Source organism: Rhopilema esculentum, chromosome 4 (assembly GCF_057945365.1).
Source record: "Rhopilema esculentum isolate cy_ngs chromosome 4, ASM5794536v1, whole genome shotgun sequence".
NCBI classification, from domain to species: Eukaryota; Metazoa; Cnidaria; class Scyphozoa; order Rhizostomeae; family Rhizostomatidae; genus Rhopilema; species Rhopilema esculentum.
In genome coordinates, this window is record NC_142818.1 from 9,874,930 (window position 1) to 9,887,181 (window position 12,252).

Consider the following 12,252-nt stretch of genomic DNA (forward strand, 5'->3'; position numbering starts at 1 on the left):
TGTAGAACAGGACGGTTCCAAGTTGCAATCTCAGCGTTTATTAAGAAGACCATAAGGCAACTGATCATACTGTTTCTTACACACTGGAATCATTTACTGTGGATAGGCGGTGACACGTGGAGAAGCCTTGTCTTTTCATCACCGGGTTTCATTTTTCCTAAATATTTGCAAAATAAAAGGGTATTCAATTATTTTGCAAATGAAGATTAGGTTCGTTTTCTCTCTTGGACTCCAGTGGTAATTTTTCTTTAGGCAAGCGGCACTGATTGGACAACTATACCGGTCTTGTGGTTGCGTTTTTCTGATTGGCCTATTTCGATCCACAACTGGATATATATTTTTCAACGTGTTCTTTTATGCTCTGAGGAGTGTCAGACGAAAAAGCTTTTAGCCAATATGTTATAAATTGTTTGCTTTTTACAAAGCTATTTCAAGTTCTGTACCGCTGAAAAACTGTTCAATTGATACAGTAGTGTACAGGCAAAGTAGATTCACTGCACAAACAAACAAAATTTATCCTTAAGATCAATTTCTTACGAATTTCTACTAAGGAATTCTACAATTCAATTACTAAATGAATCAATGCAAGAATTACAGACTTTTTATATTAAATATGATGATTTCTAGAACTAGAACGTTACTGAAAATTATCATAAAAAGAAAATTGATAAAAAAAAGTGGTTTGCTGTTGGAATCGTACCGACTAGTCAAGGAAATATATGAAAAAATATATACTAGCTGGAGACGATTTATGGGGATTGTTTTATATTAAAACTTCACTGATGAAAAATTCAGCATGATTACGAAGAAAATCAACCAGGGCATTTGTGAGTAAGTTGTCATTACAAACAAGAGGAGCATAGGTTGGGCGCCACATCTTGGAGATCCTGTTTTAACTTATACCATAGTCTTATGACTATGCTTATACCGTCATAATTGAGCCTAGAAATAAGCTGGTCCTTCCTATCACCAGTGAGGTCAAAACTGACAATAGCTTCGTAACAGACAATAACATCAAGACGGGTATGACAAATCTTTTCACATTTTAAATTGAAATCGAAATTCTTAATTAATAATGAAATATGAAAAAATAAAAGTAGCTATAGAACTGAGCATTTTAATTATGGAAGAATTATGGAGAAATTATGAGTTGGTGCATTCAGAGAAGATGATTCTGCTCACAACAAATGACGTCATAGAAAGCTTATGAAAGGTTGTCCTAAGGTTATCCACAGATGCGTCTTCATCTCAAAATAGTTGGAAACCATGTCTCCATTCAAAGTACACTGTCCAAGTGCGAAGAGAAGGGGGACCACATCTGCGCCATCAAATAAAGAATCTTTGAGAAAATACAATATTGGTTGAAAGAGCCCTACATCAATAGGCGGTAACTAAGAAATCGTCACATTAAATATTAAATCTGAAAAGAAAACGTTATTATACACTTTGACTGTAATCTTTTGCAATTATTATAGGACCCAAGAACATTAGAAAATATTGATATAATTATCTATTTTTGACTTATTCTTCTGGGCAATGCATTCTGCAATCCAGACAACGTTGCGGCATTCCTGTTCCTTTAGCCTGACATAAGAGTAGAACACACCAAACTGGAATTGCTGCATGAACGAAAGTATATTCAAAGTAACCTGGAAAGGGAAAGAAATAAATCGTCAGTGTGGCGCAGGAGTATTTTGAACTCGCAAGTAGCACTAAAAACCGGAACCGTCGCGAGGAGTGAGAATAAACAGACTGAAGACGCTGATTGGTCAGTCAGAGCTTATTCATCGTTAATGGATGTTTTCGATCCACATATAGGACAAACACAAAACCTATCCAGCTTTGGATAACATTCAACGTTTGGTAAACTGATGAAAACAGCTTTTTGTTTGAACATAAAATTTATCCGATGTTCTGTGCTATTGAAAATAAAAGTCTTGAATGACTTCAAACAACGCTGTATCTTGGTATTTTGAAGTGAATATCTGGCCTCTAAGATATTCATATACTTTTGAAACAAAAATGCTCTAGCATGTGGTGTGACCAAAGGGACAGAATCTTTCCGACACTAAAGCCCTTAAAACTATTTGCAAAAATTCTATATTTGCTTTACAGCAAGATTAGGTCTTTCCAAAGCTGGCACCAAACTGAGTTTCAACTTTTCGCAATTTAGCAAAAAATGTTTACTTTAAACAAGGTATAAAACTGTAAAATTTATCACAACTGATGCTAGGTACCTCATGCTCAAAGAATTTATCTTCAAGCGTTTTATCGCCAGGGTTACTTCCAGTTCCTTCGAACAGCATGGCATAATCCTAGAAATCAAAACAACGTTAAGAGGTGGGAAATGGGCTCTCAAAGGATCTTCTCACAAAATAACAAAAGGATGATATCGTAAATATCAGTTTTAACACTTCTCCATCTATTTTATTCCTTTCAATAGGCCTGGAATTGAAAAGCCACCTTCCCTTTTATTTTACCCTTCCTTCTCATTTAACCCTCTTTAAAAATATCCATACAAATTTGGAGGAAGCTTATGATATTTTCTGCCTAACATTAAAATATTGAGCATTTAAAATTACTTAAACTTTATCCCTTTTCAGAAGAATGGCAGCATAAAAACCGATAAGAGAGTTAACAGTAAAAATCCGCAAGAGGTTTAGGCAGAAGGGGCACCTGAATGAAAAGAGTAAAAGATCTACGATGCATTCAATTACTTTCTATAGACTGGAATGTAAGATAGAAAAATTTCACAAACTTGAATAGTTCCATCCTATCAAACATACCGCATAACATTCAGCTACTTCTCTGACTTGCTCTGGCCCTTCTGCGCGTGCCAGCCTGGATAGGCCATCTGGGTACAATTTCCCACACTTTGGATACAATTTGGCACGGTCATCTTTGCTGAGTTCAGTACCGAATGAATTGATTGTTATCATGATTGCACGACGATCTGCTTCAAACTGCAATAGAGAATACATGGTTTCACCTGCTATGTAGCTTTGACAAAAATTGTATAACGAGATCTACAGTATCATTCAAAGTTCTTAGAACACCTGGCATTTTCTCGGAAAACCATTTCCTACCGGTTGAATCGAACAGAAATAGTATCATCTCCTCAAAGCCTTCACTGGACGATAGGACCATTCAAACCAGGAAAACTATTGAAGCTAGGCGTACATCGTTTTAGCTAGGGTTAGGTACCAAACAAATATGTTAAACTGTTGCACAAGGTACCAAGAATTTTTTCAAGCATTGTAGCTTCTGGTACAAGAAGATACTAAAAATGACAAGCAACGGTTTATGGGAAGCTTTTGATTGCGGACGTAAGTACTGACCTTCATTTAAAAAAACACAATTGAAACAGTTTCCTTATACCCTGCATAAAATACTTTTCGATATCTCTGTTTATTGAATGGGAGCTGTCTTTTACAACAATACAATATCGTAAAACTTTGAAACTGGAGGAATTAGGTATAAAGAGTATGTATTTAATACTTATAGCGGCTCCAAGGTCATTCAACTTTTACAGGAAGATTTGCTGCTCCAGAAATTCTGTACTAAAAATGCAAACCTGAAGAATCTGACACATAACATCGGCAGTTGCACCTCCAAGTTCTTGACAAAACTTGTAAAAGTTCTCCAAATAGGCCTGAAAAAAAACAAGAAATCTTTAAGCAAGATATTTCTTATTGTATGCAAAAGAGGTTTTGAACTGACAGAGAGGGCATGTCCATGAGGTTTCATTCCCTGAAATTTTGCAGGGTAGGACTAAAAATAATAATGAAAGACTTACCACTAAAAGATTGAAGCAGTTTTTATTATATTAGCAAAATAAAACAGTTTTACAATGTACGAATCAAAACATGATCCTTTAAAAAACGCTTTTGAAAATAATAACTAACTAAAGATCGTCTTTGGTCATTCATCTAAACATACTGGGGATAGCAATATTGTTGTTCTAGCAACTTACGATTATACATGGCTGCATTACCAAAAAAAGGTTACGAAAAATATCAAAAAGTTTATGAATAGGACATGCAAGAAGAAAAACGTCGGAGCAAAGAAGGATTTTGATAACGAAATAACTCCTGTTACTCGGCAATGGTAACACTATTATTTATCAATAAAGGGTAACACTATCAAAGGGTTAGACCCTTTGAATTCACAACTTATTGAAAACAAACTGTTGGCCTAAAAGACAGAAAATCAAAATGATTAAGAGAAAATTCATTACCTTGTACAATGTATTGCGAATTATTTCAATATTCATTTCATCAAGATCTTGTTCTGAGATACACTCGACAAAGAATTGGGCTGGAAAAAGATAAAAAGAATACAATCAAATTTACAATGCAACCAAGTGTTTTCTTAAATAAACCTTAATCTGTTTTGAATGACTAAAGAAGGGGCCAACGTATTCGAGTAGACTTCTCAAAAATTTATAAATTGACAGTTATGGGTTGTGGCTGAAATTTCTGAAAGACTGTTTTGATAACAAATGCACGAGAAAACGTTTCTCAATCCCCTTACCCTACTCACAGCGTGACAAAATTGCTCTACTTTATTCCTAAATACCATATGCTTTAGAAAATTCCCTGTACATGGCTTTATTATTTGCAGTCAAACATACCTAGTGGTGTGTCTACAAGAACTGCATTGTAGAGTTCAGCTGGTGTTGATGCAATATTAATGGAGGCCATTTCATCAAATCTTCCAAGAGGATGACATTTTGGAATCAGCTCCTTAATTGATCTTTGATGCAGGGTACCAGTAATCAGCAAGATTATGTTATCAATCATGTAGCTGTAGCTGTTGAAGGATTTTTATTTAGCAAGACATTCACCATGAGAAATTAAAATTGCACAATAAAGCCTTGTTTATTGTGTAGTTCAATTACAATTTAACCCACATAAAAATCATATTAGGCTAAAATTTGGAACATAGATTCCATGCTATAATTAGCAACATAAAAATTTTGAATCCCCGCAGATCAATGTGACACTATGGGACTTGCCCAAACAAGAAACTCTCAATGCTCAATTGGTGGGGCATTTTTTCTTGTCATTCCCAACTAAGATTGGAAAATCTGTGCCGAATTCCAGCTTTATATTTAATTTATCAGGTTTAGAACGTTCTCAAATCTAAAAACACTACACTATTTGGGGAGATCAAGACCTTGTTGTATATTATCTGAAACTTTAAAATATTTGCCATAACAAAAAGGTGAGTGTCTGGTGATAGGGAAACTGATAGGGGAACCCAGTCTCAGGCAAATTTGTGATCGATTTAGATCTTTGTTAGTTTTCTGGCAGTATTGAGGCTCCAGTTAAATCATGCAAAAGCAATCTGAAGTACTTAATCTTGAAAATTTAGATAAAAGTCATATAGCCCAGTTGCCAATTCCATTGTTTGTATTTCATCCCAACTTAAAGTTCAATCCAAAATGATTGTCCTTGCTAACCTCTGAGAGAGCTCCTTTGCCAAAACCCAAAAACAGTTTCTGGCCTCCTCGTAGCACATCAGGCTTAGTATAACTGAACAGTGGTGCAAAACAAAGGAAACTAATTTGGATTGGGGTGGGTGATCTGAAGGTCAAACTAAGTTTGTGTATCTCCGGCCTCATGCTAATAGGAAAACCCCATTAATAAGTGGACATGCCACCTGTTTCAGCAGCTTCTTATATCACATTTCATAGATCTTGATCCCCAAAATACCAATTTTAACAAATTTCCCTTTAACAAATTTGAAGATTCATTGTGGCCAGTTAGTCTTCAGACTTTTTCTTTATAACTTATCTCAAAATGATTATTTCTTTCTTGCTAAAACTTTGTTGTGAAAGAGTTTTACATTTGTCAGGCCATACCAGGAATGAATTTGCAGGGGTGCAGTGAATTACACTCCTTGACAAATCAAGGGGTGCATTGGGGTGCTATGTTTAATCTAGCATGATGAAGATTTATTAAAAGTACAAAGTCTGAAAATGTTACCTATTTGAAAAGTTAAATTTTATTTTGTACAAGGGTATAGATTTTTTTTCAAAGCCATTTACCAAATGGAATATAAAAATTTAATTAGAAAGAATAGAAACGACACAGAAACGACAATAAAATGACACAAAACTGGAGGTTTATCGCAATACTATCAAAAGTTGATACCCACAAAAACAGAGGTTTTTGAAAACACACTGGATCAATGTGTATACACAAAAATGGTGGTGTTTCAAAACCCTCTAAAACAATTTAGGAAAATGGAAGCAGTGTGAATGGTAAAACCACAAAAACAGACATTTTTACTCTGTTTCTGTGAACAGTCTGAATGCAAAAAAGGGGTTTTTGGAAACGCTCAAAACAAATTTACGAAAACAGAGGCAGTGTGGACAGAAAAAACCAAAAAAACAGGTCTCTTTATTTACTCCGTTTCTATAAGCAGGGTGAACGCACAAAAATGGACGTTTTCCTCTCCCTAGACAGAAAAAAAGTGAAAACCTAACAGTGTGAACGCGCTAAGGCCCTGCTTACACGACACTCTTTTCAGTTGACATCAATTGGTTTCATACTGGATCAGCCTTTTATTATACACGAAAACTATCCAATCTGATATGCTTCATACAGTTTTCGTATTTTAAAATGAAAACGCTCTTAATGCAGGATGAAACCAATTCAATACATCTCTTTGCTTGTGTAAAAGTTTGATTCTGATATCAAATGTAAACACTGCTGTGCAGAGATGATAAAACAAAGGCATACTGCCCGCAGTATGGAATTCTGTTGCACTACAGCATTATTGTGCAAGTAGGCAAAAATGTTGTGTCTTTTTAGGAATCTTTATACAATATGAAATGGAAATATTGTCATTTAAACAGGACCTAAGAATGTTTTCTGTAAAGGTGATAACAGCACTTCCTGGGGAAACAAGGCATTTGCCAAGGTGTACACGTGCAATTGCACGCCTTTCCTAGAATGGCCTGATTTGTCCTGGATTTTGATAACAAAACCAAGATGTCTTTATACAAATTTTCATGTCCATGGTCAACAAAAAACGATCATGACTATTTTAAACATATTTCAAGCAGTGAATTTGCTGGTTGATGACTAAGTTTATATCCAGGTGTGCAACAAAAGTAATTTCAGTGGAAGAATGATCTTGTTTTTGACCACTCATTAGCCTCTCGCCTAGTCTTTCCCTGTTTAAGGGAAAACAAACTGTTTCTGACCTGTTTATAGTGGTCTAAAACGGCTAGGGCTGAACTTTTTCCAGCTGAGAAATAAGAATTTTTTCTACAACAGGCAAAATGATATCTTTGCATTAACTGTTTTTCTTCTAGTTTTTCAATGTTCATATTGGTTTTTCATTTGTATAAGTTGGACTTTGCATAGCACAAATATATTTCTTTTGATTTCCAACACATGAAAGCTTAACTGCAAAGTTTCTAGCAAGAAAACTTGAGACATATTGCTTGACTGTCTATCTACTGAAAAGTTTACTTTGACAGCAAGACTCTGGAATGAAAAAGTGCTAGAACTGGATGAGTTAAAACATAAATGATAATCAAAAGGGAAAAACCAATATATTTACGTAATGTAATCCATGAATGTTGCAAGTGGTTCAAAAGCTTGGTTTCTGAGATGATTGAATTCTACCACCAATTTTTCCCTCATCTTTTCATCTATAACAGATACTGCCAGTGGACCTGCTTCATTTGCTAAGAATGTCCCATAATCTGTGCTTTGCAAATGAAGTTTCAGATCTACAATGAAAAAACCAATGACACTGAAGACATATAGATGACTTTGGAGGGGCTAAATAAAAACCAATCACAAAAAATTTGAAGGCAATGTGATTGAACAGTAGTTGATAATGACACATCAGCAAAATCATACAAGTTTTCCAACCTGGTAAATATGCAAAGCAAACAGTAAGGTTATAATGATTCGCTAAAACCTACACCTACTACAAGTTTATAATGCAAAATGATTTTATTGACACTAGTGATGTCCAAAATTTCCCTTGACAAGCCCCCACCCCCCCCTTTCCATTCTGCCTCGGAGCCCATGGAACACTGACAGTTTTAAAAGCATCATAAATCAAAGTTGTTGAGAAAAATCAATCAATACTTTATTTTCCAAATGTATGAAACTGTCATCATACATTCATAAGGAGTTAAGCCCCAAAATTATCTTAAGGTTTTACACTTACAGTTCGAAAGTATTGCACCTTTCACTAGAAAATGGTCATACAGACGCCAAAGTTTTTTAACTAAAAAGATTTGAATAACTGTAACAAGTAACAGAAAGCTTAATCAGTTCAAGCGGGAAATAATATAAAATTTATCAAGAAATTGTAGTTAAGATATGAATTACAAAAATCTTTCGAGTTTATTCTATTTCTGAACAAAATCCATGATTACGAAAACATGAAAATTGAGCTTTAATGATAGGTGTACGTGTAAAATACCTCCAATAAAAATCTTTCCTTTGCTTGAGGGATTTTGTTATGTGAATTTAGAGATACGTACTTTGTGCTTGGGTGTCTAAAAATGTTGAAATTCCTTACAAAGCAACTGCAAGTTGAAAATCAAACTCAGAAAATGCAACTGAAGCTCTTTTTTGTTGAAAGAATGTAATCTGTGTAGCTGTTTCTAAATTCTGAAATTTCCTAGCTGTGTTTTGGTGTCCCACTTTGATAAAATTGAGACCCTACTTCAATCCCCTTTTTTGAATTGCTCTCTTAATAGCTAGGTGATTTAGAAAGTGAAGACTTTTTTTTCTTTTATAGAAAAGACAGGCCTGACAAATGCTTGCTTTTCAGAAACAAATGTTTATAGCCAACACCAGAAAAACTAGAGGCATATTTCTTGACTTTAAACAAACAGCCTGAGCCTAAAGACCCTCTCTCGGGCTTCCCAATGATTTCAGCCCTTGAGGCGATGTGCTCTAAAAATGAAGTTCATGTATGACACGCCCTTTCATCAAGCATGCCACGCCCTTTCGTCAGGCATCTAAGCTTCATACCCCCCTAATGAAACTAGTGAAGTTTCGCCCCTGTGTCCGGCGTGAGCTTCACATGGATTCCACCCTGGAGTGTATCTAGTTTCTTATAAAATAAAAATGGTTTTATTGACTAAAGTGCACCCAGTTTCTTATAAAAATGGTTTTAGATGGGCCTAAATCTCGTCTAACATAGAGTTGACATCCTTTGTTCCACGGGAAATCCCTCCTGCTGTGTGACCCCTAAGCATATTTCTAAAATGTGGCAATTATAAAAAAATATAAGGCAGAGTAACCCAAGTGATTGTGATACCTTATTTCACTTTGGAAATAGAGCAATATTTTGTTTATAATATTTGTATACAAAAATTCCAGTAAATCTATTGAAAAACAACATTTCCAAATAGATAAATGCAATCAACAAGATTCATATAAGGTAGCAACAATGGCGTTCTTTACCTTCAAGTGTTTCACATTGTATCAAATTCAAATAATCAGTTCGTGTCAAGATGCCCGATTTGAAACCTCGAACCAAGCCTTCTAGATAACCACTGTCGACATTAAACATCAACTCTGGGAAGTAATTCATGTTGCCGTATCCTCCGTAATTACACAAAGTGGAGTAAAGTTGCTGAATCGATGCTCTACGGATAAACTATGTCATCAAAATTCCATCAGAGTTAATTTCGAATGCCAAACTTCCTATCCCTAGTATTTAGGCCTTGGTGAAATATCCAAAAGGTCATGTGACGTAAGCTGCTTCGCAGTTACCTTGCTTGGTAGTTGAAAATTTCGAAAATTTGCTTAAAGTCTTCTGCTCTACTTGCTATGAAAATGGATCCACAAGTTTGCAGTATAATTGTTTGGAAGTTTCTTTTTACGGCTAAATAATTTGTTTCCAAGGAATCAAAGCTATTTAAAACTTTTAATGTTTTAAAAATGCTTCCCTTGGAGGGAGAAGCGTGACAGGTGCCGAACCTCGTAATCATCCATGACCGGAAACTTCATAAACACTCTAGGCCATCGAGGGGAGTGAACATCAACAATGTCGGGGATAAAAAATTTCTTTCAGAAGCTCAAGCTAAATAAGAAATTTAAGGAAGCAGGGGAAGGACATAGCTTATCCGAGCCATCAAGAAAAACACAGGATCATGCAGCCCCAAGTAGCAGCACTTCTAAGGCGGAAAGTACGCGGAAACCCCAACATAGCGAGAGCACAAACAGGGCTGCAGCAGCTGCCTTGGCCCGTATCGAGGCACAGTCAAAAACTGCCTGTGCAAAACCGAAGTCAGCGAGTACGTCCTGGAAAACTAGGTCTGAGCCAGTTCCAGGAGCCTCAGAAATGCATGCTATAAAAAAGGATGTGAAGATGAAAGTCAAGCAGGACCTACAGGCATCTCAAAGCGCCAAGAAGATACCAGATGTAGTTCCCATCGAAAATTCCCCTGTGGCTTCAAATATCAATTTTGCGTGCCCAATATGCCCAGTAACTCTTCCTGAGACTGAAATAAAAGACCATCTAGAGAAATGTCTCTATCATGAGCTTGAAACAGAGCCAGGAATGATAGCTGCAACAATGATTCACACTTTGAATCCAAAAGATAAAGCCAAACTTTGTATTGAAACATTAAACAGGTATTTGGAAAACATTATCAAGTCTCCAAGTGAGGAGAAGTACCGTAAAATAAGGAAAAATAATAAAGTATTTCAGGAAAGAGTGGCCAATATGAAAGGAGCAAGAGAACTGCTGGTAATGGCTGTTGGTTTTGTCGAAGTGAACCTCCCTAGCTCCGATGACAGCTCAAAAACAGAAGAATATTACCTACTAAGTGAAGGCATAGCAATGGAAGCTGAAAAGCTTGAAGTGATCAAAAGCTATTTGAATGAGGCAGAGCCACTGAAGCCTACATTAGATAGAAATGTAAAAGTTTATGAGCCACTGCCTGGAGCTGGGAGATTGGAGTTTCCAAGTGAATTTTATCGTCTTTCTGGTCAAGAAATAAAGCGAGAGCAACAGAATAGATCTGAAACAGTAGAAAAGAGCAAAATGTTGAGGACCCAAGCTATGAGAGAAGCAGAGTCTCAAAATCAGAAGAAGGTTTATAGATTCACACTTATTCGTGTTAGATTCCCAGATGGACATATACTAGAAGGCACATTTTACAGCTCTGAAAGGTTTTCAGATGTCTTGGCTTGTGTACGGGAATCTCTTACAAATGATTGGCTTCCATTTGCTTTGTCAGATGCATCAGGAAAAAATATTCAGATGCCAGATGAAACATTACAAGCCCTACAACTTGCACCAGCAGCCATACTTAACTTCAGTTGGGACCAAAGTATTGCATCTGATGCCCAAAGAGAAAACTTAAATGTTGAACAATATCTTCTTGATGAACTTTTGGCAAGAAAAATTCAGTTTTCTTGATGAAACTTATTAAAAGCTTTTGTGTCATACATTGTTTCCAAATTCTTTAAAAATTATATCGTTTTCATTCATACAGTTGTAGTAAGCCTAAGCAACCACGAGTTAATGTTTAAACATTGTAGAAAATGTTTTTGGTAACCTTATGATCTTTCAAACCTTCCAGCAAATATGTATTCCTAACTATAGTTATTGTAAATGTAGCACTAAACATTGAAATTAACAACTTAACACACAAGTGTTCTGTTATTGAGTGTACAATATTAGATAGATAGTGTACTCAAAATTAACAAAAACTGTATTTACCTGTTAAGTTTGGTTGGTCATTTGTTGTCACTCCCTTGTATAGAAGAATCAGTGATAATTTTTAAGGTCTCTAATTCATTAGGTAAATTCCCATACGATGTTTTGGATAATTTGCAGAGAAGCGTCATCTTTCCAACAGCAGATTTAGAATCCATGTAAGTGAAAATAAAAATACAGCTACTGTGAAATGGGAGAAATTTAACATACAGTAGTGATGACCAATTTGTGCAGTGATTAATGAAATATGTGCAATGATGAAATGCATCAGGAAGCCTATCCAACAGGAAAGAGCAACTGGCAGAATTTACAAAAGCTCTAAATTTGTGTCATTTTTTTTAATAAATTAGCATAACATATCAAGGAACCAGGTTTAATGACAGTTGGAAAAATGTTTTTGCGACAGAATTTTATTCAAGGTGTTGTCACAACCCTCATTCCTAAGGTCTTTTACTCCAGGCGTAGGCAACATAATACTCTAGTTTACTAGCAAAAAAAGGACAGATAAAAGCATTGATGAGAGTAGAAAGTGTATTG

General features: G+C 35.6%; 2 protein-coding genes across 2 annotated transcripts; one reads left to right on the forward strand and one right to left on the reverse strand.

The window, feature by feature from the left end:
• Window positions 1-512: 512 nt before the first annotated feature.
• On the reverse strand, window positions 513-9,721 carry LOC135691114 (V-type proton ATPase subunit d 1). Its single transcript, XM_065208878.2, has 8 exons — window positions 9,450-9,721; window positions 7,579-7,750; window positions 4,634-4,812; window positions 4,238-4,317; window positions 3,575-3,652; window positions 2,787-2,963; window positions 2,238-2,315; window positions 513-1,649 (listed from the first exon to the last, which is right to left on the reverse strand). Exons 1-8 carry the CDS (start codon window positions 9,577-9,579, stop codon window positions 1,488-1,490), a joined length of 1,056 nt encoding a protein of 351 aa, XP_065064950.1. The 5' UTR covers window positions 9,580-9,721; the 3' UTR covers window positions 513-1,487.
• A 158-nt stretch (window positions 9,722-9,879) lies between these two features.
• Window positions 9,880-11,725, forward strand: LOC135691109 (UBX domain-containing protein 6). The gene has a single exon (XM_065208872.2). The coding sequence runs from the start codon at window positions 10,036-10,038 to the stop codon at window positions 11,413-11,415; it is 1,380 nt and encodes a 459-aa protein (XP_065064944.2). The 5' UTR covers window positions 9,880-10,035; the 3' UTR covers window positions 11,416-11,725.
• Window positions 11,726-12,252: the final 527 nt, after the last annotated feature.

Excerpts from the sequence above, each read along its gene's own strand:
- LOC135691114 (XM_065208878.2), bottom strand. The coding sequence starts at position 9,579 with ATGAATTACTTCCCAGAGTTGATGTTTAATGTCGACAGTGGTTATCTA. Across the intron at positions 7,751-9,449 it reads ACAATGTGAAACACTTGAAG|ATCTGAAACTTCATTTGCAA; the intron begins GTAAAGAACGCC and ends TTTTCATTGTAG. Across the intron at positions 2,316-2,786 it reads AAGTAGCTGAATGTTATGCG|GATTATGCCATGCTGTTCGA; the intron begins GTATGTTTGATA and ends TTTGATTTCTAG.
- LOC135691109 (XM_065208872.2), top strand. The coding sequence starts at position 10,036 with ATGTCGGGGATAAAAAATTTCTTTCAGAAGCTCAAGCTAAATAAGAAA.